We start from the raw sequence: 26,524 nt of genomic DNA, 5'->3' as shown, positions 1-26,524 counted from the left end.
GAGTAAACAGATATGGGAAGTACATCTCTAAATTGAATTTAAATGTTTTTTTCACCTCTACAGAATATATCCCAGTGGATAAAGAAATGAAAACCTAAATGGCTTTGTAATATAAAACAACTTTCAATATTTGCTGTGAGAAAAGATGGGTGTAAATAAGAAAGGTACCCAGTAACAACATTCAGGAAATGCTATTAGCCAAGTCCATTCCAACCTTGTCGTTCTTTCCCCCAAACCTCCTTCTATCTATAACCTTCTGGATTAGAGTTTCTGTAAAATCCATAGAAGGGAAGAAGGTTGCTTCCATTTCATCAACATTAGAGGACAATAGTAACCCTTTCAAAGAGTATTTCACTTTGAGTGAACTGAGACTACACATGGAGATAATAATATTTTCACTCTGAAGGGGGCAGTGTGCCGCCAAGCCTCCTCAGACCAGTCTAACAGGAATCTTGCCTCTCGTTCCTTGTGGATTGGGTCTGTGACAACCTCCAAATGCACAGACATCTTGGGTTTTTCAGTGATCATGTCTTGCACGGCCAAATGCATTTTCAGACATGAAATAGGATAGAGGTACACTGCTTCTTCGTAAAGAGCAGAAAGGGCAAGTTGATACTAAGGTTTATGCAAGATGGATGTAAGAAAACAAACCTCTCTCTCATCCTCCTGAACTCTTGGTGCCTGACGCAAAGTACAAGAGTATACCACTAGCACAGCCTTCAGCATTTTCAAATAAAAACCTTTCTTTTCCCATCATACGTGACCAGCTTTGTTTCTGATGCCCAGAGAGAAGCACCTTTTCATTAACATCTTTGGTGGTGGTGCTCTGTTTGTGATTGTGTTTGCAGTTTTGTAGGAATAAAGTGATAGCATAGCTCCAGGGATGCAGTTATCAGACCAATCACAGTCATTATAATTAGAAGCCCAATTAAGAGAAAGCTGAGCATGAAATACATCCACAGAAGACTTGAACGGCTTGCATTACACCCCATTTTTGATAGTCTTTGAAGACAGCCAGTTAAATATATTTCGGGAGAAGAAGAGGATGTGAGTTTTTTTGTTTACTTAAACGTGTTTGGCCAATTGTATCAAAGGTTCAAAAGCAATTGAGAGGAAAAGAGAAAGACCGCCACAATTAACTGCTGGTGACCAGCTGCTATAAAGCAGATGCCTAAAGCCGGCTTAACTGCTTATTAAAAACAACAGCAGTGTCCACTAGATACTAATTTAAGCTGGGCCTGCTGTGGCCAGGCTAGAGGAGAATTGAGGCAATTATCCAGATAATTCAGGGAGAAAAAGGAAGCCCAGTAGCTGTGCCTAGATTTCTTTGAAAAAGATACGCTATTTTTTTCCTCTCTTGAATTTTCTGGATTATGGTCAGAGAAGTTGTGCATTTTAACCTAACCCCAAACCCTGAAGCCTTTCCCTGAGTCCTCCCACCTCGGGTAGAGGGTGAGGAGCTGGGGAGCAGTCAGAACATAAGAACTTGGGCAGGGGCGACGCTGGGTGCAGGCCTCGAGCGCATCCCGGTCGCCAGGGTCTGAATCTTCTCCTTTCCTAATCCTTTTCCCTTCCCTTGCCCTCCCCTTTTCTCCCCTCCTCTCTCCCCAGGCTGGACTGTATCACCCCGTCTCCAGGCAACTGGAGGGCGCTAGGAGGGACGTCATTTCCTGAAGATCCCGCGGGAGGGGGAGGTTGGGGGGGCAGAGGGCGGGGTGAGGACTGAGACGTCGGAACAAGCTGGAAGCAGAGGCTGGCGCTGGAGCTCGGGGGGGCGGGGAGCTCAACAGTTAGCAAAAGTGCCCCGCTGCCGACCTGGGAAGGCGGCGAGCGCCGGAGTGGCCTCGGAGCACCTTCTCCTGCTCGTGGGACAGATCCAAGGCACTTCGAGAGCTGGTCCCCCATTGCACTTTGAAGGCGGGGATCCCTCCCTCCACTTTTCCCCAATTTTGCATTTCGGGGGACCTTTCTCGGGGGACAGTTCTGGGCTTCAGAAATGCCCCAAGATCTTTGTTTGACAGCTCGGGACTCGCCCAGGCTGCTTTGCTGGGGACTTCGGGAGTAGAGCCCCCAATTGAGAGGGTGGGGGTCCCCCAGGCCAGGGAGAAGAAGTAGTCTGGCTGGGGGAGCCCGGGAATGGTCTGACTTGGAGGTGGGGGAAGGAGGTCCGGCGCTGCAAAATTCCTAGCCTCCAGCTCCATCCAGCCTCCAGGGCTCCCCGCTTCAGAGCGAACCTGAGGTCGGGAGATGAGCACCCAGCTGGACCGCCTGTCGGTGACCTCGTCCTCCACCGGCTCTTTGGGCTCGGCGTCCGGGGCGGCGGCGGGCTCGGCTGGCAGCGGGCTCCGGCTGCTGTCGGGCAACGTGCGCAAGCTGCACCATGCCCTCAACTTGCTGCTGAGCGATGCAGAGCGGGAGCAGTTCACCCATTGCCTGAATGTTTACCACTCGCGGAGGAACGTCTACGACCTGGTGCGGACCCTGCGCCTGCTGCTTGACAGCCCCGACAAGCGGCAGCTGCTGCCCATGCTGCGCCTGGTCATTCCGCGCTCGGACCAGCTGCTCTTCGACCAGTACACGTCTGAGGGGCCCTATCTCAAGTCCCACATCGCATCGGCCCCTGGGGGCGCCAACGGGGCCGGCCTGGGGCTGCTGGACGGTGCGACCGCTGCCTCTCCTCCTCCCGCCGCCTACTGGCTCCCGCAGCCCCAGTCATTGTCCAGCCGACAGTCCCAAGCGGACTTCGTCTCTGGCCCCGAGGGGGCGCCCCTGGAGGAGCTGCGCGGGGAGGTCCGGCTAGTGAGTCTTAGGAGAAGCAAGACCAACGAGGGTCTCGGCTTCAGCATCCGAGGTGGCTCTGAGCACGGCGTGGGAATTTACGTGTCCCTGGTGGAACCAGGCTCCCTGGCGGAGAAGGAAGGGCTAAGGGTGGGCGACCAGATCCTGAGAGTAAACGACAAGTCTTTGGGCCGAGTGACCCATGCTGAGGCTGTCAAGGTAGGTGAAAGAGGGACAGACAAGCAGCCTTGGACCCAGGAAGAAAATGTTGACTTAAAATTCCTTGCTAATTAGGGGGTAGGGGGATAACATAGGGATTAGCTCTTCCCTGGCAGAAAGTTTTTGGTGAGCTGTTTAGCGTCTGGTAGAGTGTATGGAGAGAGACTTCCATCCTGGTGATATCCACTACAGCTGTAATAGCCAAGTTTGTCTTGGCCCTGTTTAGGGGTGAGAGCAGTTTTCTAAAGTCTGTCTGCCTGCCTACACCATTTGCAACTCACCACCCAGACACTGCTACTGCTTCCAAGATCCTCGGAGGAATCGATTTGGGCAGTGCAGCCCCAGGCGTGGCTTCTTGGGAAACTGACAAGGAGAATAGACACCTGCTCTTTCTGCTTCCTGTGCTATGCTCAGTGTTCCGTGACCCCTGCGTTCCAAGACAGGTTTCTAGTCCGCAGTGAATTCAATGCAGAATCCTCACAGCAGAATCACAGACTTAGAACGTAGAACATATGATATTAGAACTGGAAGAAATCCTTTAGTTTAACTCCAGTAATTTTACAGAAGAGGAAACTGAGGCCTTGAGAGGGGAAGTAACTATTAGGAAGTCCCAGGAAAAGTGGCAGAGCTGGACTAGAACCCTGGCCTCCTCAATCTAGTGCAGTTCTTTTCACTGTAGTTTGCAATTGTTTCTTGTTGCTCTCCCTTTTCCCCTCCTCTAACCCCCTCCCCAAACATCTTTGAGGAGCATTTCTGCTTTCAATTTTACCGGAGCTGATAGGATTTAGATCTGAAGGGACCCTGGTCCACTAGCTCACCTCACTCTTGTTACAGGAGAGGAAGCTGAGATCCAGAGGTGAAATGACTTCACCAGCATCATGGGTAGTAACTTGAAGAGTCAGCATTTGAACCCAGTTTGGGAATCTTTTCAAATCCTAGAAGGAACTGGACTTGTTGGCCATGCCACGCTAGTGATAGGAATACCAAGTAGGCAGATTGAGCAAAATTTCTTTTGGGTACTCTTGCAGGTTTTTTCCTCTTCCTCCCTCCTTGTTTCCCTTTTCCCTTCCCATCGGTTTGTCTTTGCCCTTTATTTAGCACATCATATATTTGTAAAGAGATGCCCATTAACTTCACCCCTTTAAAGGTATGTAGTCCACAGATGATAAATGTATTCTATGATACGCGATCTAAATGGTGATTTATACATTCGGATGCAATTTCACTAGCAGCCTAAAAGCTATCTGGCTATTTCATCATTACAGAGGTGTGAAGCAGGAAATTTCCAATCTTTCAGAGGGCTGAAAAAAAAGAAGCAATAGATACACTTGATCCACAGTCTGAGTTGTGTGCTATGTCAAATTTAGTTTTGTGTTCCCATTTTTTGAATAGTACAGTGAAGAAGAATGCCACCTAGTTAGGTGAAAATCTCTGGATCCTCGGAAAGAGCCTTGCTGAACTGGGGGTTGCTATTAGACAGGAACCCAGAGCTTGGGAGAGCAGAAACAGAGATGGAAACTTGACAGAGTGCCAGCCCTTTAGCCAGGTTTATTTACCATTGGCACTCGGAAGGCAAGATTTAAAGTCACTGAAGCAGGCTCCTGAAGTTTCAAAGTCATTTTTTGGCAATGATCAGGTATTTTATTTGAACAGAAGTTTCATGGTCAGCATAAGGGATGAACCAGGTTGTAAATTCATTGTGTAGAAGGGCTACCTTTCCTGAGCTGCTGTGACCTGCACCTCAGTGTTCTTTAACTTGAATTCCAGGGCTAGACTGGAATGGTCATTTGGACACAATGAATCTCCTCTTCCCTTTACGTCTATATGGTCTCATTGCTTTACCTGAAAGGTAATTTTGAAGCACTTAAAACACAAAACCAAAATGAATAACCCTCTGGATCACTGTTAACATTTTTAAAACCCCGAAGGAATCCATAGAGAACGCATCTAACAGAGGATAAAGGTCTGATTTCAGTGAGAGTGAAGACTCATCTATATTGGAGTCAATAGAATCAGGGCTAGAAGGGGCTTTTGAAATCATCTAATCCCATTCCCTCATTTTACCTTGAAGCCCAGAGGAAGGGAAGTGACTTGCCCAAGGTCACATAGCTAAAAAGTAGGACATGAATTCAGGTCTTCAGATTCAAAATTTGTTAATCCTTTCACTGTACTGACTTTTGTACAATGACCAATCAACCAATCAATGGATTTTTAGTCTTAGTGCCATTGCTGTCTTCAGATCTAAGAAATCTATACACTGTCTAGGCACAGTTGACTCTCATTTCCCAAAACTGAGACATTTAAATACATCCTTTAGAGAACTATCAATTCTTTTCTATGAAATTAGGATTTTCTCTATGTTAAATGAAAGCAGATGGATATTTAAGGGACTATTTCTTTCCTAAAAGCAAAATATAATGGGTTCAAGAACAAGATGTCGCCTAGCTTTATCCTCAAGGGAAGCCTAAAGTTCTTGGTGGCATGAGCTTTAGGCTAAAGGTATCTAAAATCAACTACTTTCTCATTTATAAAATGTTATGTCTTAGACTTTCATCTGCTGTGCCCAAAATGAGGTCTCATTTTCCCACTTTACCCTAATCTCATAAAATTAGTAGGGAAAAATCTGCTGAGATATTTTGAATTCTGTGTCTCTTCATTTCATCACAAATAAGAGGGCTCATTCTCAAAAATATGTTTTTGATATTAAAAATTGTTGCTTGTGTTTCATTTCAAGGTGAGGGGTGAGTGCTCCTAGCTCTTAGAAGGATCAATATCCACAAGACAAATCAAGTTTCAGAAGTCAGCTCACATCGTAGATGTGATGAGCCATACTCTCACTCCTCTGACAAGCCCCTCTCTTCCCCAAACCTGTACCAATATTTTTGCAAAGTGGGAATTGCATGTGACAAGCTGTTTTTATCTTTTACTGATGAAACAAGCATTGATCACCACCCAGAGGCAGGATGTTGGTGATGAATGTACAGTTCTCTTGAGAGGTGCATAGCCTCTTTCCTTGAAAAGGATAGCTATCTAGCTATCTATGCACATACCCTGAGATAGCAATCACAGATCTAGATATCAGCACAAGCCTCTTATTTACAACTTCCCCCTAAACATTTTGGCTTAGTTTTGATGTAACTTTCGTGAGTGAATGATAACAACCACCACAAATTCCAGCTTTCTTTCCTCCCATTGCTCTTCCTCTCAGTCTGTCTGACTTACAAAGTCTGACCTGTTGGGATTTATTTATTTTCCCTTCTTTACTCTGCCTTTAAGATAAAACTGCAGCCTACCTAAAAGAAAGTTGGCTGAAGACGTGATATTCTGAGAAGGGAATCTTGGCACTCAGACAACCTCACACTAAATCAGGAAATGGCGACATAATTTAATAGGCTCCATACTGTACCAGACAGAAATTTATTCTCCTTCTCTGACCCAAAACATCAGTAATGGTGATATTTTTGAGCAAATGGGGTTTAAAACAAAAGTTCGGCGCCGAAGATAGAATTGTGAATGCTTACAAGCAAATGTTCAAGTCCATTGGTCTGTGAGTCTTGCGGTTCTGAGGGCATCAACAACTAGTGCTTCCAGGTGTTCTGTTGTACATGTTTCATCCAAATTAAAATTAAATGGCTTCATTACTGCTGCAGCTTCGCCACCAAGAAATCCCACAGGCCCATTGTAGTGTGAATGGTTTTATAAGTGAAAGTTACATTCTCTTTAATTTTAATTAGGGTTACTACAGCCCCTTCCCTTCATCTTCTATAATATCCCAGGGAGCAATCAGTGCGTATTAATATGTCATTGTAGTTTGTATGGCCCTTTCTGAATTACAAATCTGTCAGCTGCCAATTTGTAGTACCAGGTTATCTGAGACCGTTACACATTATTATCAAATCTTCCTCCTCAGCCTGTGAAATGCTATTTCCCCACTGGTCTCTTTCCTTTATTCAATTTGGAAACAGTACAGAACATTTTTATTTTCACCCAAGAACTTCCCAGAGACTTAGACCAGGGGACTGGATGATTCTTGAGTATTAAGGACAATATTGAAAGGTTACTACTAATAAATTTTTATTATATTTGTTTCCTGTTGTACCACATCCAAGACAGTAGTGATTTTAGACATTTCTAGAGTCAACTTCTTTAATGAAATAATCCATCCATCTAGCTAGCTATCTATACACATACGTATGTACATATACATGTACATATGTATCTGTGTATGTATACACACACACATACACACACACTGCTCTGGTTGCCAAGGTTTTTTTTTTAATTTAAACGTACCTCTTTATCAGCCTATTCTGTGGAGATTAACTCTCTTGTAACTAATTATCTTGCCATTCTTTTGGATCCTAATTAGAAAAGTGTTTAGAATGGAAAAGAAAGACACTTTTTTTGGTGGGGAGGGGAGGATTAATATTTTTGCAACAAAAACAATTTTTATCATTTTGGACTTTATATCTCTGCTTCTTTTAGGGATTGCTAAGAATAATAGCAGGAAAATCATTCTTCTAAACATTTAAAAATTTTGGAATAATTCTAGTCATAGATGCTTTGTGTTTATTAAGTCGCTGACTTTTTCCTACCCCAGCTATGGTCCAGTTCACTGCTGGTTGTTAGCTACCACAGATCCAGCATATGAATAGAAAGTTCAGTGAATCAGATCTTTTAACCTCCAGTTATTTTTTTTTTGTATTCCCCAAAAATTAAATGCTATGAACCACAGAGCTCAACAAAGTATATGTGTAGCCAACTCTTATTGGCCAAGGTGCATTACATATTCAAGTATATACAATGTGAGAGTCTATACCCATGAACATACTTAGAGAGCATATGCACATTGCCAAAGGATTAATGATCATCTTCTTATAAGGACTGTTTATTGAAACAGGCTTAAGGGCCCTTGCTATATAGTTCTATTTCCAGAAAGATTCATTTACAAGCCAGGAGGGAGCAATCCATCTTTCTTCCCTAGGAGGCTCAGGGCAAGTCACTTCAAGGACAGTAGGAATGTGATTAGCAGGGACTACATTTGTTTCTACCTCGAGGTAGCTGTAGGCTAAAACAAAAATCTTTTCTAACTGGATCTTGTTTTCTAGACATAAACCTCATGTTACCCTGAATTTAAACACAAACATCCTCAATTGCCCTTTGGATTCCTTGTTGGCCTTTCTGCACTGAAAACATTTTAATTTTGTCAGTTAGGCAAGCTCACAGGGTATCAGGATGGAATAAGGGTCATTTTACATTCTATTCCTAACAATTCTTATTGGCCAGGATGGGCAGCACCAAGAGACAGGAATGTTTGTCTTTTGACTTTGCTATCCTGAAATGATATAGAAAGGAAGAAGCTGATTGTCTCAGGAACCAAGAATGTAGAGCCTGAAGGTGATGTGTGCCCAGTTTTCCACAGAAAACCACCTTCTCATCTGCTCTCTATTAATCATACCCAGCATGGCTAGAAGGTTGTCTGTTATCATGGAATGGTTTGATTTTTTTTTTTAATACGTGCTTTATTTTTTAAGTTCAGAATAAAGTGAACAAAATTTAAAAATATATCCTGAACTTCATAAATACTAAGAAAAACCCATTTCCATATACAAAGTAGGACATGGAAAAAGGCTTATATGTAAAACTATGAATCTTTATTACATATAACTTGCTTTAAAAAAGTACATAATAAATTCAACATAGTATTTTCAGAACTATTTTGCTTGTTTTTTTCTTTCTGAATATCCTTCTGCTCTTTCATGTACATTAAAAATGCTTCAGTGATATTTTTCTTTTTTGACTAACCTTCAAATCCCCCCCTTGCATTTTTTATGTCAAAAATGTATGTGTCATTCTGTACTTTATCGTGTGACATTTTAAGGCATGGAACATTGAAAACAGTCCTGGATTTGGAGGCAGAGCACTTGAGTTCAAATCTTGGACAGTTAGCCCCTGAGTGACCTTGGACAAGTTATTTGGGCATCATTTCTGAGTGTTTAAAATGAGAAGATTGGGTCCCTGAGGCTTCTTCTTGTTCCAAAGGGGTAATCCTATCATACTAATGCATGACAGTGTGGTGTAGTAGACTTGAACCAAAATCATCTAACTTCTGCCACTCCCACTTAGTAGCAATGTGACCTTGAGCAGTGCTCAAGGTTTTTTTCATCTGTGAAATGGGAATGATAACACTTGCATGACCCATCTGATAGGACTATTTGACAGCTCAAATAATAATGCATGTAAAGCACATTTAAAATGTAAAGTGCTTTAGGAAAGTGAACTATATTCTTATGATGGTGGGAGCCCTTTTCATTTAATCCCATATCCATGCCCCCAACACCATTCCTGACAATGGCCTTGCAAAGAAGCTCTTTTCAAGTGAAGATAACTGAATGCAAGCAACTCTTGTAGTTGAGATCACCCAGTTCATTTCTTTTGTCCCTTAAAACCTGAAATCATTCTTCCAGAAGTAAGTAGGCCTATTTCAGTAACTCTTCTGTCTCCAAGATTCCAAAATAGAATCATTTCTGCATTTGGAAACAATAAAAGATCCAATTTTAGGTGAAGTTCATTTTCTGTACAAAGCATGGACGTTTCAAAGTCTACTCTCAAGAAAAGCAAATAACTTCCAAGTTTAAAGTTTTCCTTCTATATTGAAAAATATATTTAAGCTGATTGATTTTTTTCAGTCCCATCCTTCTCAGTTCCCCTGTTGAGAATTACAGTGTTCTTAATGCTAAATTGGCTGAGGTTTCGCTTCAACTGGCAGTCCATTCTGGAGCTATTTTTTTTCCCCAATACCCTGAGCGTGTGTATTAACAGCAATGCCTCAGTTCTGAATACTAAGCAAATGCATCAGCCTGCAGTAAACAAAATGGGCGAGGCTGTGTCTGTGCAATGCCAGAAGAACACCTGAATTAAAATAGAAAGGCCTGGACGGTCATCCAAGTGTTTTATTTAAATGACATCAAACATCTGGTCATTCCCAAAGATCCAGATGCTTGACACTGTTGAAAAAGCCCATAAGACAATTCCTGCCTTTTACCAAAGCTACATGTTTTGGCATTACAGAAACACAGACAGAGGGTCCTAACTACTCCTCCCTATTGCTCTGCCAGAGCAAGATCACAGGCTTGAGGTTAATCAGTTCACTAGGATGTTCCACAGGTCAAGATAACCAGAAGCCTATGAGAGCACTGTTCTATTCAAGACCAAAGCTGTATATTGGTCTATAAGTCAGAGGTCCTGCTGACTCAATAACTACTAGCATTTAAATATCACTTTAAGGTTGAAAAAACTTTTCATATATATTGTCTCTTTTGATCCTCAAAACAGCCCTGGAAGGTATATACTATTGTGATCATGCCCATTTTTACAGATGAGGAAACTGAGGCTGAGAAAGGTTAATTATTACCTTTACCAATAATAATAATACTATTACTACTAAGAACATTTACATAGAGTTTACTGTATACCAGGTACTGTGCAAAGTACTTTACAATTATTATCTAATTTGATTCTTACAACAACCCTGAGAGGAAGGTGCTGTTATTATCCCATTTTGCAGATGAAGAAACTGAGTCAAACAAAGGTCAAAGGACTTACCCAAGGTCACATACTAGTGAGTATCTGTGACAGAATTAGTACTCAGTTCTTTCTAACTCCAAATCCAGCATTCTATCCACTGTGCCACTTCATTGCTGTAGTGGTTAACTCTAAAATTCCCAGAACCAAGCATTGCAACATAGATATAATATTCTTTTCAATTCAACAAAAACGTTTATTCAGTACACACACACACACACACACACACACACACACACACACACACACACACACACACACACACACACACACACACCCTTCAGTCATTTAGTCCTGTACAAATTCCTGATCCCATTTGGGGTTTTCTTGGCAAAGATACTGGAGTGGGTTATCCTTTCCTTCTCTAGTTCATTTTACAGATGAGGAAACTGAGGCAAATAGGGCTAAGTGATTTGCCTAGAGTCACACAGCTAATAAGCGTGTGAGGTCACATTTGAACTCAGGTCTTCATGCCTCTTGCTCCATTCACTTCACCAGCTAGCTGCCCCACATAGGCATACACGCATATAACATATAGCATATATTATATGTACACATATAGGTGTATGGACTATACATATATGTAACATATAAATGTGTGTATATTGTACTATACATATACCCACACATGCACATTGATGTTTGGTGTCATTTAGACAAAACATATGGATGACTGCCCAGGCTTTTCTATTTTCATCTAGGTACTCTTCTACAATTGTATGGCCCCTTGGGTTTTGTTTACCGCAGGCTTAGTATTCAGAGCTGAATGTTGTTGCTAATACATACACTCACATATATGTATATGTAACATGTAGTATATAGAACACTGTATTGGACATCAGGAAATATGTCTTTTAGGAAAATCATGATCCTTCCCTTCACCAAGTTTCCATTCTAGTGGAAGGACAAATCACACACACTCAGATGATTATAGTATCAGAGCATTTGAGGGGTGCAAAACACGGTATTATATTAGGTCCAAGGGAGGAGGTGTTTAGGGAGATGATAGTGTTTGAGCTTTCAAGGACAGGTAGGAATTTCACAGAGGTGGAGAAAAGGACTGACTTTCTAGGCTCAGGGATCAGTGTGAGCAGAGGTCTACAAGTGCATGGTATGTTCTGGGTCTAGTTTGGCTGGAACATAGAATGTATAGAGGGGAGTAATGTGAAGTACAGTGCTGCCCCCAGTTATAGAGGGCCTTATGTGACCAAGTTGAGGTATTGGAACCTTATTTGGTTGCCAGTAGGGAGCTAATGAAGATTTTTGTGAGAAGAGTGATATGATCAGTCTAAGAATGATTACTGTAGTTACAACATAAAGCAATCTGGAGGAGAGAGCTGAGGTAAAAAGACCCATTAGGAGTCCTTTTGATAATCCTGAAGAGTGATAATGAGTATCTGCCCCAAGGAGGAGAGATGGGGACACAGATGCCAGATATGTTGAGGAGGTGGTATTGACAAGACTTGGTAATTATTTGGCTATGAAAGCTGGGTATGACAAGCCACAGATACCATCAAGGTTCCAAACATTGTAAACTGGGTGAATGCTACCAACAGAAAAACTCAAGTCATAGGGAGTAGCGGACTTAGGACAGTATTAGCCTTGAAAGCCTTAGGCTGTGTCTTCACCAACCAACTAACCCCAGGTCAAAGCAAAATAGATGTTTAGGGATAAAAATAAAAACCTTTAGGCCAGATTGAAGTGATAAAGATCCTCGCTTATTTGGATGACTATTCAACTCTCCACAGTGCCCAGGTCAATACAGGAATGAATGGATCCATTGTGTAAGTCAGCTTGTCTTCTGCTATCTGTTTTCTCCTCATTGCAATCATAAAATCTTGTGAATAAATCAAACCTCGGAATATTTTTTTTTTCATTTTTCCCCTTTTAATTTATTGATGTGAGGCAGAAATAGAAACAGTGAAGTGTCTCTAAGCAACAATAAAGAACAAAAATATTGACTGTCTTCCTGGGAATGAGCATTCCCTCACTCCTTGTCCCTCTAGCTTTACGGCACCAGGATGCTTCCAAGGAACTGTGTAATGAGGTAGTTAAAATTCCTTTAAGTGACTTTGAGAGGTTAAATGATAATTTGGGACTATTGGCAACTGTGCTCCTTAAAATAAAACCAGAAAACTCAAACTTTTAATTTATTTAACTGAAATCATGCTACAGCTCTCAACAAAGGCTTCTGTATAACAAATGAAATCTTAGCTTCTCAAAGTTTAAAGCAAGCTGAAAATCAATATAACCCTCAAAAAGATGCAGATGTATTTTTTCCTTGCCTTCTTAGGTAATTGTAGGTTTCATCAAATGTAGCTGCGTTCATAATACCAAGAACAGACAATGGTCAATCCTTTGGTGCATCAGTTTGAATCAGCATTACCTACATTTTTTTATTCATCTTATTGACTCTCAGTCTCATTTTCCACAGTGACTATTTGAGACCTTTTTATTTAACTTAAACCTCCATCAGTCTCTGCCCCCATCCCTTTTGCATCAGGTGATCATGACTCCTGCTTAATCAAGATAAATGCTATCCAGTGCAAACCCTTCTCAAATCAGCTCCCTCACAATTCAAAACTCTGTATTCTTCATTTTCTCCTTCTTCTCTCTTTATCTCTAAGAATTAATGCTCCTCTTCCTTACCAAGGGTAGTTCTTCCTTCTTGCCCCTCATACTATCCAAACCAAAAATGATTTTGAAAAAATGCCTCAAGTACATAGTACTATACTAGGCACTAAAGGGGATCTAAAATCTGGAAAGGCACACCCCTTGGCCTCTGAAAGCTTACAGTCAAGTAGAAGAATAGTATACTAATATGGTTACACAATGATACCAGCTAAGTGCATTAAAGAGTTATAAAACCAAGGTTTATTCAAGGTCTAAAGGGCAAGATCATCACCAACAGTGGATTAGGAAAGGATCCCTGAAGAAGCATTTAAATTGGGCTCTAAAAGGTGGGAAAGAATGCAACAGGTGAGGAAAGGGAGAGAGAACATTTCAGACCCAGGGGAGAGAGATCTTGTTCTATCAATCAACCAGCTTTCCCCCTCTTTTTTTCAGTCTTTTCCTTTTCAGTGGTTTCTTCCTGACTGCCTGCATGCGTGCTTTGGTCTCCTTTATTGAAGAATAGAGAGGCTGGACCTGCAATTTAATTAGAATAGGGGACTCTTGGGTATGAAAACTCATACCAATGCAAGCCAGCATCTTCTCTGCAATTTAGAGTGTTGTATCTGGTACTGTCAGAAGCAGGGCTTGAACACAGATCTTGATTCTGAGGCTGGTTTTCTATCGACTATTCCACTCTACCTCACTTATGTATCCTTCAAAAAAAGTACCTAAAACTCTACTACTCCCTTGAACTACTCTATTTTTCCTTCTCTTCATCATCAGATATCTTGAATAGTCCACACTTGTTTTGCTTCATCAGTATCACCTTCCTGAATTACTCTTTCAGTATTGACTAGAAATGTCCTAATAGACAAATTCAGTGGTCTTTGATCAATCCCCATTCTCCAGAGACTTTCATTATCTTCTTTCATTGTTTAATACAAACTCTGCATTTTACAGATGGAAACTTGAAGCCTAGAGATGAGTCTGGTTTGCCTAGAGCTACATAGGCTATTTGTGAAAAAAACAAGCTTGGAACTCAGGTCTTCTGATTTTCTTTGAGTCTTCTTTCTACTATGTGGAGAAAACCAAACTGTCACTAAGGATGTCCATGAAGGAATATTTTCAAAGGCTTTCATGAGCCAGAAAATAGCCATGTACTTTTGGTGGTGGTGGTGGTGGTGGTTCCTGTGAGAGAGAGAGAGAGAGAGAGAGAGAGAGAGAGAGAGAGAGAGAGAGAGAGAGAGAGAGAGAGAGGAAATTTTCTTCATTTTTCTCTGGTCCAGAGTCATTTTTTGCCCAATGTTCTTCAGAATATACAGGGCTGAAAAAGATATGTGGTGGTTTTTATAGCTTGGGAGATTCCACATCTGTGTTCAATACTTTTGAGATCAGGGAGAGTGGATGAGGGAGAGGGAAGAGAGGGAAATAAATTGATGCCAGGTTTCTGTGAGGGAAAGTGAATATGTTTCTTTTTTGAAGGCTTACAGCAGAAAGACAGTATGGTGAGGGTGGAAAGAATTCTGGATTAAGCATCAGAAGAGCCAGATTCTCATCCTCATCTACCACTGATTTGCTTCATGACCTTTGGCAAGTCAAAGCTTCTCAGGACCTCAGTTTCCTCATTTATAAAGTGAAAGAATTGGACCATATGACTGTTAAATTCCCTTCCAATACTGATTCTATAAGACATTGTATAAAATTGGTTCTCCATCTTTCAGAATTCTTTTCACTGTCTCTTCTTTATCCTTCAGCCTCACAGAGGCTCCAGAAGTTCAATGCTCTCTCTCTCTGTCTCTCTCTCTCTCTCTGTCTGTCTCTGTCTCTGTCTGTCTGTCTGTCTCTCTGTTTCTGTCTGTCTGTCTGTCTGTCTGTCTCTCTCTCTCTCTCTCTCCCCCACCCCATTTCCCCCATCTTGGATTTATCTTCTTCTCTTGGCAATCTAGGCCATCTAATCTCAGGCTTCAACTGTCAGCTCTTTGCATATGACTCCTAAATTTGACCCTAGCCTTGGCTTCTCTCTTGATCTTTATTAGTCCCACATTTTTGATTGTCTACTGGCCATCTCCATGTGGTTAGCTTATCAACAGATAAAATTCAATAGGTTATGAATATGGAGAAGAATGAGTACCCCTTTTTGTCTGGAGAATATGGTAAATGACAGGAAGTAGTGGGGAATATAGCTAGACAAGCACATTGGGGCAAATCAGAGAAGACTGAAGTGCAATCCAAAAAATATGGGCTTTTTTTGGAAGAGTGTTAGGGAACAGGAGGTACAGAATACTGTATATATTTTCAGATGCAGTCATTGAGATGGTTAGTTTTACCATAACTGTTTTTATTATAACAGCGGGTTCTAGGATTGGGACAGCATTATAAGGAAATACCTAGGATGTGAATAACAAAAGACATCACTTTTAGAACTCAAAAAAATGTAACATTGGTGATTTTGAGCTCTACAACTAAATAATTATATTTTTTAAAGTATTTGTCTGTTCATGGTAAACATAGGAAATCAGCAGCATCAGTATGTTGTAGCTAAACAGATGGTATTTGACTGATAGCATTTTATCACAGAAGCCAATACCTTCTTGCTGATATGTTGGGTTGGGGATATTTTTTGTTTGTTTTTGTTTTTTATTTTAATAACTTTATATCTATCTGATTTGTGGGCTTGGCTTATAGTGAATGGTTGATTTGTTGGTATAGAGTTTTGATCTCTAACTTTTCCCCTGCGAATTCCCAGTTAAGGGAAGGCCATTCATCTTTCCTTGAGGATTGAAGGGAAGTAGTAAGGGAGGGAAGAGTTGGCAATAGATAATGAGTACAGGGAATTCCATCAATTTCTTCACTTAGTGGACAAAGAAAATGTTATTGACATAAACAGATCCTTCTGAAGGATGGACTATGTCACAGATATTGATCCCAGAAAATAAAAGACTGCGTTGCAAATCCATCCAAGGGTAGCTACAAGCTATTATGTTTCTGACTTATGGGATCTAGTTATTCCTTTAAGAAAAAGGAAGCAAGAAAAAACTTTTTTAAAGTGATTAACTTAAATAGTAAAGGACTAAAAGCAAAGCTTGGTGGATAATTGAGGAATTGCATCAAGCAGAGATCAATATCATTTTGGAACCTGCTCTGTCATGTCTTTTCATAGTGGTAGTCACTGTATTGTGGTGGTCACTTATATTTATTGCAGGCTTCTTATCACATAGTCCCTGAGGCCTATATTCCTTCCCCTTTCTCTGATTCTCTATATTTTCTTTCACATGTGAACCCAACTTTAATTCATAAAAATATTTAAAAGTATCACAAAATACAGTGGGGATTGACTGTTCAAAAATATCAGGCCCCTGTACCAGCATCTGGGTTCTCATAGCTAAGAGAAAAAAAAAAAAGGTTTTCTTTGGAATTTTCCTGTTTGTTGATTGGTCAGTGAACTTGAGTTCATAAGCAATGACTTCAATGAACCTTGTTGAAAAAGAGCAAGGTCATAAAGGGAAAGGGGTGGTGGCAGAAGCCTACACTGCCCACATTCCATGTGTTCTTACCTGAAAACACCTTATAATGTTAGAACAGGAAGTGTTCTTAGAGATCACTCAGCCCCTTCATTTTGCAGATGAGGTAACTGAGCCCCAGAGAAGAGATGGCCTTCCCCAAAATGGCACAGCTTGTTAATAGCAGAGCCCAGGTATTATGACTTTGAAGCCAATGCTCATACCCCATTCTGCCTCCCCAGTCTTCAAGGGCAAGTGGAGATAAGAGAGCTGGGTGTCCTTTGCAATCTACAGATGTTTCCTTTTGTATCTAATGGGGTGTGTCTTTTTTTTTCTGGAGTGGAAATCCATTTTAGCTCAGTTTAAATGAGCAGAAGTAAAAATTTTTTAAAATAAAATTTTTTCCTCCAAACTCCTCAGGTGTCTGTAATACCTTGTCACATTTTTAAGCACCTGCTTTATGTCATGACGGAAACAAAGAATCCCTTCTATTGATGACATTGCTATCCTTTTGGTCACCTAGGCTTGAACCCTCAATATAATTTCTGACTCTTCCATGCCATTCACACTCCATTTCCTATCAGTTGCCATGATGCTAGATCAGAGCTTTGTTACTACAAGGGACCTTAGAGATAATCCAGTCCAATGCCCTCATTTTGTACATGAGGAAACTGCAGCTCAGAGAAATTAGGTGATTTGCTCAAGGTCACACAGGTAGTAGAAGGCAGAGCTAGGATTTGAATCTGACTCCATATTCAGTGCTCCTTAAAATTTTATTTAAAAAAAAATCGTGATTTTGTTCAGTTGTATCTGATTCTTCATGACCACATTTGGAGGTTTCTTGGCAAAGATAATGGAGTGGTTTGTCATTTCCTTCTCCAGCTCATTTTACAGATGAGGAAACTGAGGCAGGGTTAAGTGACTGACCTAGGATCAGCTACTAAGTGTCTGAGACCAAATTTAAACTCCTAGGCCCATTGCTCTATCCACGGCACCACCCTTTAATTCTGTTTTATAGAATAAAACAAAATCCAAATTTGTACTAAATACAAACAAAATACATTTCCCTGCATATGGGAGAATAGAAAAAATGTTAGCATCTGAAGCTGCAAATTTATATTAAGTAGAGTTTGCTTTTCAACAAGATATGTAATAAAGTTAGCATGTTACTTTTGAAGCTGCTCCTGCTTTGTCCTTGTTTCATTCTTAACTTTGTTCTGTTATTATCTTCAATTCAATTCAATTAACATTTATTAGGCATCTATTAAGTGCCAGGTACTAAACTCTACTGGGTGCTGGGGATACAAATAAGAAAATGAAAGATAGTCCCTGCACTCAAGGAGCTCACAATCTAAAAGAGGAAGGCAACATGCAGAAGGAAGGGGTGGTGGACACCAAGAGGTATCTAGCCCAGGAGCATCTTGTTTCTTGGAGTTGAAATCTGGCAGAGCTGCATGTGGATAGTGGAGTGAGCTGAAAGTCCACTATATGCCTTCTATGAAGGAAGGCATTGGGAGAAATTTAGTACTCCTCTCTCCAACCCTTCAATCATAGAGGAGAGAAAGCTGATGGAGGTGATATCCAAGGCTTGAGTTAGCATCATGGTGATAAGATTAGAAGTGACCTGTGAATTTTCTTTTAAATGATTCAAAGGCCCTCACTTCACTTTTTCTTTTTGGGAGCAATTTTATCATTAACCTCTCTCTTCTCAAGGTTTTTTTTTTTTTTCCCTCCAAGCACTTTGTCTAGCTCTTTCCTTTGCCTTCATGACTTCTTACTGTGCATTACTTGTATATCATGCAAAAACCAGTGCCCAGCACAGCAAATAAACAGTAAACACTTAATAAATGTTTGTCAATGAATAGATCAATCTGGACATCTGGGGACCAGAGACCTAGATTTGATTCTTGAATTGGTCCTTGGCCCTTACAATCTCTGAGACCTTGAGATGGTCATTTTCTCTCTGGATTTTAGTTTATTTCTCTGGAAAATGAAGAGATTCACCTAGCTCAGGAGTTCTTGGACCATGGATAGATTCCAGGGTGTCTGTGAACTTGAACGGAAAAAAAAAGACATCTCTATTTTCATCAACTTCGAATATAAATTTAATTTTTCTTTCAATTATGAATGTTGGCAACAAACATTATTCTGAGAAGGGGCCTGTAAGTGATGCCAGACTGCCAAAGGGATCTATGACATAAAAACCCACTTGCCTTGGATAATCTACAAGGTTCCTACTAGCAATCAATCTGTGATTGTATGAAAACACAGAGGATGTCATTGACAGCTTTGTATATTTTAAGGGTCTGTTGAGTGGTCCACATAATAGGCTAATAGAGCTAGAGCTTCTAGCTCTCTCCTAGGTCCCTTCTAGGGACCTCAGAGTTTCTCATATTACAAAGGAGAGAACTGAGGCCTAGGCACAAACAATTTGCTGAAGGTCACACGGATTTATATTGGAGATGGGAGTGAACCCATATCCCCTGATTCAAGAACCAGTGTAGTTTGCATTTTACTACAATCTTTCCTTTTAAAAAATGTTTAATTCTGTTTCTTTTCTTTTAAAAAAATTAATTTTGTTTTCATGAAGATTTTTCTTCTCTCTTTTCCATCCCATTTCCTTTCTCCTCTGAGAAACTAGGAAAAACAAAACCCCTGTTACCAATACAGCTAAGTCAAGAACTATATAAATGCTAGCTTTTACTCTTTTTACATATGGATCCTTTTCCTCTTTTTAAAATCCTTTTTGGGGATGGACCTAGTATCACTGGGTCAAAGGTATGCACAGTTTAATAGTTTGGTAGATCATATTCTGAATTGCTTTCCACCATGACTGGACCAGTTCATAGTTCTACCATTAATGCATTAATGTAAATATTTTCCCATAGCCCCTCTAGCACTTACCATTTTCTTTTTTGTCAACTTTGCTAATCTGATTTTTTTTTGATCAACTGTCAATCTGAGTTGTTTTAATTTGCATTTCTCTAATGAGTGATTTAGAACATTTTTTTTCATATTCTGTACCTAGCTTGGATTTCTCCCTCTCAAATCTATCCACCATTCTTTGATCATTTATCAACTGGAGAACGAGTCTTATTCCTATAAATCTGAATCAGTTCCCTATATGTCTTAGAAATGAAATGTTGTCAGAGAAACTTGCTGTAAATATTTTTTCCCATTTACCTGCTTCTCTTATAATTTTAGCTGAATTGATTTTGTTTTTTTTTTTAAGGTTTTAATTTTAGGTAATTAGTACAATACTTTTTAATATGTTTAATAGGTATTTCCCAAGATCATAGGTTTAGCGGTAGAAGGGACCTTAGAGGCCCTTCAGTCCAACCCTCTAGAATAAGACCTTAAATGGGAGGTATTGATGGGGAGATAATCATAGCTGGATCACTTTAGGAAGCTAGGGCGGAGCTGACTGGTGAGATTGCTAAAGGGTTGGAGTGGAGTGGAATAGAGGAAGCATGTAATCTAGATCCTTCCTATTTTAAAGTTTTTAATTTGTTTTGCTAAAAGTGCTGATTTCATTTGTTTAGAAACAATTTGAATTTGAGTACCCAGTCAGCCCAACTCCTTATGTTTCTTGGGAACAATCATTCTTGTATTCCTCCATCCCTCCAGCTACTAAATACCTTAACTCAAACCATTTTGAGAATTCTTTTAGAATTTCCTTCAGGGGTGCTTCACATAAGAAAAATCTTCTCTTACATATGAGGATAATTACTTCTGCACTTCAGTGGATCTGCGGTCTCATCAATATGGATATACCCAGCACAATTAGAGACTTGTTGCCTGCAATCCATGTTTTTCCATCAATCCCCTACAGAGGATGCTGCAGTTGTTTGCTCTGGCTCTTTGTGCATTTCATGAGCACCAGACAGTACTTGGGCTCTCTTTCTAGTATCTCTCTCTCTTGCCTCATGATAGACAAAATACACACATTTATTTATTGTCCTTTCAATGACCTATACCTTTGATCCCTATGAGATTTTAAGTATTATGAGATTTGAAACCATGTCATGCTATGAAAACACGTGAGTTGAAAAGTTTTGCTTTTTGTACCAGGGAACAAATTGAGTGCTATTAAAAGTATTATAGTTTCCCAAAGGTAATCTGACTCTTCTTCCTTCTATATAATCCTGGGTCCAACTGAGATGGCTCTGGAGAAGTGAGGCTGGTGACCTGCACAGCCCTCCCTCACTCAAAACAAAGTCAAGTGCAAGTCATGTCATTATTTCTCTGATGGCATGGTTTTCTTCAGCAACGAAGGACAAACCCAATTCTGGGTTCAACTCCTATGGGAAACTTATCCTGATTCCCTCTGATTGTTATTGCTGTCTGCCTCCTCAAATTACCTTTGATTCAGGGGGTTGGGTTTTTTAAACCTGTTTTCTTGTTTTTATCCCCCAGAAAAAATGTCAGCTCCTTGGGGGTAAGATCTGTTTTTTCATCGTTATTTTATTATTCTAGTTCCTTGCTCAGTAATCTGCATATAGTAAGCACTTAGTACCTGGAGGACTTCATCCTCTATAGAGATTCCTTCCATTTGGACCTTGTGCAAGCCATCCTTCATGATAGTGAGCACCTCTGACAAGAATATGTCTTTTTAAAAATGGCTTATTTAATATTAATAGAGGATTGTTGAACAGTTATTCCTGTACTTGCATTTATCAAAGCATCTTCTTAGATTTTAACATAAACATGAGAGACTCCCTTTTGAAGTTTTCAAGGCTATATTTTGTTCTAAAAAGTCAGATGCGCTTTTTTTTGTAATCAATAAATAAAGTCAGTGGGATCTCATTCTCTGCGCCTTTCATCAAACTGTGTGACTGTAAAGACGTTTTTATGAGACTGATTCCCTTCTCATATTTTCATAAAGGAAACCATCAATATGTAGGCAAATTATTCTCACAAAGACTTTTGCAAAAAATGAGACAGCAGTCAAATGGGTAATTATTGATGTTTTCTCTATTGTGGTGGTTCTTAACTTTTTTTTTGTTTGTTTCATGGATCCCTTTGGAAGTCTGGCAAATTACATGGTTCCCTTTTTAGAATAATATTTTTAAACATATAAAATAAAATATTTAAGATTGTGAAGAAAATCAGTTACATAGGAATAAATAATCCCTCTCTATTGTTCTTTCGGGTATTAATATTGCCTGTGATTTTTTCCATTGTCTTGCTAAATTTTCCTTTATGAGATATTATTTAAATTCTTACACAATTTTTTCAAAATGATGACATCTCTTTGACATCTACCAGGCTGTTGTTGCAGCTGCTGTCTCTGACTTTTTACTAATGCTATTTCTATTTCTTCTTATAGCATATCAAGGATTGATATGTTAGGTTTCAAAAGTGCTGGTACCTCTGTCATTGATAACAAAATAGATCATTACAGAAACACTGAAAGATTCATTATGTTTTCTATCTGTTGTCCTCTTCTCTGAATGCTTTTCAGATGATTCGACTCATTTGAGTTTCTTTTCAATATTTCTGTAGATTTGTTTTTAACCTCTTGTTTTTTACTGTTTTATATTACAGTATTACAGATAATCTTTCATTATCCTCCTTCATAATGTTTTGCAATGTTTATATTCTTTTTTCTAATTTTATTTTTATTTTCAGTTTCAGATTCTCATCTTTCCTCCACCCCCTCACCCACCCATTGAGAGGGCAAAAAATATGATACTCATTACAGATATGAAATCATGAAAACTATTTCCTCATTAGCCATGTTCTGAAAAATAAAGAGAAAAAAATACATACTTCAGTCTTTACTCTGAGTTTGTCAATTCCCTATTTGGAGATGTTTAGTATTTTACATCCTGAGTCCTTTGGAGATAGGGATCATTATATTGATCAGATTGATACTTAGTATTGATACTTAGTCTTTCAAAGTTTATTATCATTACAATATTTTGCTGTTACTGCTTATATTGTTCTGGTTCTGCTCACTTCATTTTGCAGCAGTTCATAGAAGTTTTCCCTGGCTTTTCCTAAACCATCCCCTTCATCATTTCTTATAGCAGTATAGTATTTCATCAGATTAATATTCCATAATTTGTTCACCCATTTCCCAGTTGATGGACATCCCCTCAGTTTCTAATTCTTTACCACTACAAAATAGCTGCTATAAATATTTTTTGTATATGGGTCCTTCTCCTGTATAGACCTAGTAGTGGTATTGCTACATCTAAGGGTATCCACAGTTTTATAGTCCTTTGAGTATGGCTCCAAATTGTTCATTGGAATGGTTGGACCACTTCACAGCTCCACCAATAATGCATTAGTGTCTCATCTCATCCAGTGTTTGTCATTTTCCTTTGCTTTCATCTTAGTCAATCTGATATGTGTGAGGTGGTACCTCAGAGTTGTTTTAATTTGTATTTCTCTAAATTATTAGTGTTTTAGAACATTTTTCTGTGAACATTGATAGCTTTGATTTCTTCCTCTTGAAAACTGCCTGTTATGTCCTTTGATCATTTCTCAGTTGGCAAATGGCTCTTTTTTTTTTTTTTTTTTAGAAATTTGACTCAGTTGTCTATATAACTGAGAAATGAGACCTTTATAATGAGTTTACATTCTTAACTAGTGTTGTTCTTGGCTCCTATCTATCTATACTTGGCAAATCTTTTGCTGATTAACACTGTTTGGGGGTTCTTTTAGCCTCCTCATTATGGTGACTACATTATATAATTTTTTAAGGGAAATGATGACAACCAAGATCAGTATCTTTGCTTTTTAAAAAAGATTCCCACTTTTTGGCATTGAATTTTGTATGTGCATATAAAAATATGTATATGTTATAGTCGAAAGAGTAAGGCTTCCCTACTCAAGTATATCTAACACTTGCTATGTGACCATTGAGGAGTCACTTCATCTCTCTGAAGCTTAGTTTCTCTGACTATAACACTAGAACTAGTTCTCTCTCAGTCTTGGAAGGAAAACACTTTGTAAATCTTAAAGAGCCACATAAATTATTATTACTGTTATTATATGCATAAGCTCACCTGCTAACCTATATCTTATGGGCAGGTAGGTGGGAGAAGGGATAGAATGCCAAGCCTGGAGTCAGGAAGACCTGATTTTAAATCTGGGCTCAGATACTGCTATGTGACCTTGGACAAGTCACTTCTTCCTGTTTGCCTCAATTTCCTCATCTGTAAAATGATCTAGAGAAGAAAATGGCAAATCACTCCAGTATTTTGCCAAGAAAACCCAAGATGGGATCATGAAGAGTCAGACATAGCTGAATAACAGTATCAATAATCTATTTGTAATCTCTCTTATATACACATATATGTATACAAAACATATGTATTCATATTTTTTAATGGCAGTGTACTCCCTTAGAAAGCATCTTGTGAGAGATTCAATAAATGATCCCTTCACAATCAAGGCCATTTAATAGTTTAAAGATAAACTTTAGTAAGAACTACCTTTATGAGAATAGTACGGAAGAATAAGAAATTTCTTTATCTCACTATCGATAATGTTCAGTTCTCAACCTTCTGACAGTCCTCGTTCTTTGAGATGGAAAACTTCCTAGATTTCACAAATTGAGATTAGGCCCAGGGGAATATGTAACAGTGTGTAAAGTGAGGGTCTGCTTTATCTTGTTATTTCAAAGCAGAAACAGTCTGATGTGATGACTAGAGACCTGAGTTCAAGCAAGTAAGTTCAAGTAAGACCTGAGTTCAAATCTCACTGCTCCACATATTGACTCTGTGACCCTGGGCAAATCACTTGACCTCTCAGTGCTCCAAGACTCTAAGATTATAAATTTATAAACAAATCTGAAATGGTAGAGATGAGCAACTGTCTATCCTGACGAAATCACAGGTCTAGTCTGAAAGAAAAGCAAACAAACCTCAATCCATTATGACTTAAGTCATAGAATCAGAAAGTGGTAGGACTGGTAGGAACCCTGGCACTCAGACTCTTGGGACAAAGAATATTGGAAGGTCCTTTCCCACTCCCACTCTATGACACAAAAGAGGTAAACAATCTCTCTATAAGTGCTTAATAAATGCTTACTAACTGATTAAATGCTAAAAGCAATAGGACTTTTCATTTGCAGCTGATCTAACTGAAAGGAATCTTAGGAGATGACATGTTAGAATGCAGAACATAGCACGGGAGAGCTGGAAAAGACCTGGTAATTCTGATAATGATAATAATAATAACCACAGATACTTGGGTAGCAATTTAAGGTTTAAAAAAGTGCTTTACATACATTTTCCCATTTGAGCCTTACAACACTCCAGATGACAGGTATTACAGGTACTTACTGTCATATAGGGGTGTGTGTGTGTGTGTGTGTGTGTGTGTGTGTGTGTGTGTGTGTGTGTGGTGTTTGGTTGTGTCTAACCCTCTGTGACCTCATTTGGTGTTTCCTTGGCAAAGATACTGGAGTGGTTTGCCATTTCCTTCTCCAGCCCATTTGACAGATAAGAAAACTGAGGCAAAGAGGGTGAAGTGACTTGCCCAGAGTCACATAAGTGTCAGAGGCTAGATTTTAACTCAGGAAGATGAGTCTTCCTGATTCCACGTCCAGCACTCTCCACTGCACCACCACTCTATTCATTATCTGCTTGAAGTACCAATAGTGTTATCCTATTTTTTTTTCCAAATGAGGAAATTGAAGCTCAATGACCTGTTCATGGTCACATGTCCGATAAGAGTCTGAGCTGGCATTTCAACACAAGTCCTTCTGATTACAAGGCCAACACTCTGTCCATTGTTCCATACTGCTTCTCAATGCCTCGCAATCCTTTCTTTTGACTGCAAGGACTGTAAGGAACACAGGATATTAGAAATGGAAGTTCTACATAGACTGCTAGAATTTCAAAGGACATTTGGGACTATTTACTTTAAATCCCTCATTTTACATTTGAGGAAACTGAGGTTCCTGGAGGGTATAATTAATTCACTTACTCTGGGCCACACAGTTAATGACAGAGACACAAGAACCCAAGTTTTTAAATTATCAGTCAGTGTTCTTTCCACTGCTTATCCTGCCTCTCCAATGTCCAGGGGTAATTGGAGATAGCCAGCTGAATCTCCTTTGTAATCCAGTGATGCCTCCTTATTAGCTACCAGAAATAACCAAGCAAGGAGGACTCTGACTGGAGCAATAGAAATGGATATAAGGTTACCCAGGCAATTGGATACATCGGAAATAAGAAATCACCTACTAGGTAAATAACATACAAGGCAAATTGCTTATTTTTCTTCAATTCTCTTTCTTCAGGGAAAAGATAAAGTGTTGCAGAGGAGGGGAAGGAATAGCTAAGAGCAGTCTCCAGAGCTGTGACTTGGGAAACTGTGGGATTTGGCTGGGACATAGATGGCAAGAATGTTACACATCAGTAGGGTGCTAACTTGCAGCACTCACGTAGCTGCTTGAAGGCTATGATTTCCTTCTTCCTAGAAATGATCAAGGAAATTCTACTAATACAGATGATGAAGGAACATGTCTCATTTATATATAGGATTTCCTTTCCTCCCTTCTCTCTCATCTGTTTCCTCACCTGTAAAATGGGGGTAAAAATAGCACCTACGTCCCAGGATTATTGTGAGCATCGGATGAGATAATATTACAACGCTTAGCACAGTGCTTGGCACATGGTAGGTACTTCATAAATGCTTCCTTCCTCCTTCCCTCCCTGCCCCCTTAACCTTTTCCCCTCCCCCCTACTCCCTCTCTTCTTTCCTCTCTCCTGTCCTTCCTTCTCCCCTCCTGTTTTTCTCCCATTTTTCTTCCATTTTCTTTCCTTCTTCCCATTTTCCTTCCTTCCTTCCTTCCTTCCTTCCTTCCTTCC

At 39.7% G+C, this 26,524-nt stretch overlaps 1 protein-coding gene across 6 annotated transcripts in view; it reads left to right on the top strand.

The window, feature by feature from the left end:
• Positions 1 to 2,247: 2,247 nt before the first annotated feature.
• Positions 2,248 to 26,524, top strand: part of WHRN (whirlin) — a 141,122-nt gene continuing 116,845 nt past the window's right edge. For all 6 annotated transcript variants that reach the window (XM_072631729.1, XM_072631728.1, XM_072631727.1 and 3 more), the window contains exon 1: positions 2,248 to 2,997. In XM_072631729.1, the coding sequence (XP_072487830.1) occupies positions 2,248 to 2,997 (750 nt within the window). The remainder of the gene's footprint in view (positions 2,998 to 26,524) is intronic.

The sequence above is a fragment of the Notamacropus eugenii genome, chromosome 1, assembly GCF_028372415.1.
Source record: "Notamacropus eugenii isolate mMacEug1 chromosome 1, mMacEug1.pri_v2, whole genome shotgun sequence".
NCBI classification, from domain to species: Eukaryota; Metazoa; Chordata; class Mammalia; order Diprotodontia; family Macropodidae; genus Notamacropus; species Notamacropus eugenii.
Note: the sequence above shows the minus strand (reverse complement) of the source record. Positions and strands in the feature narration are given on the sequence as shown.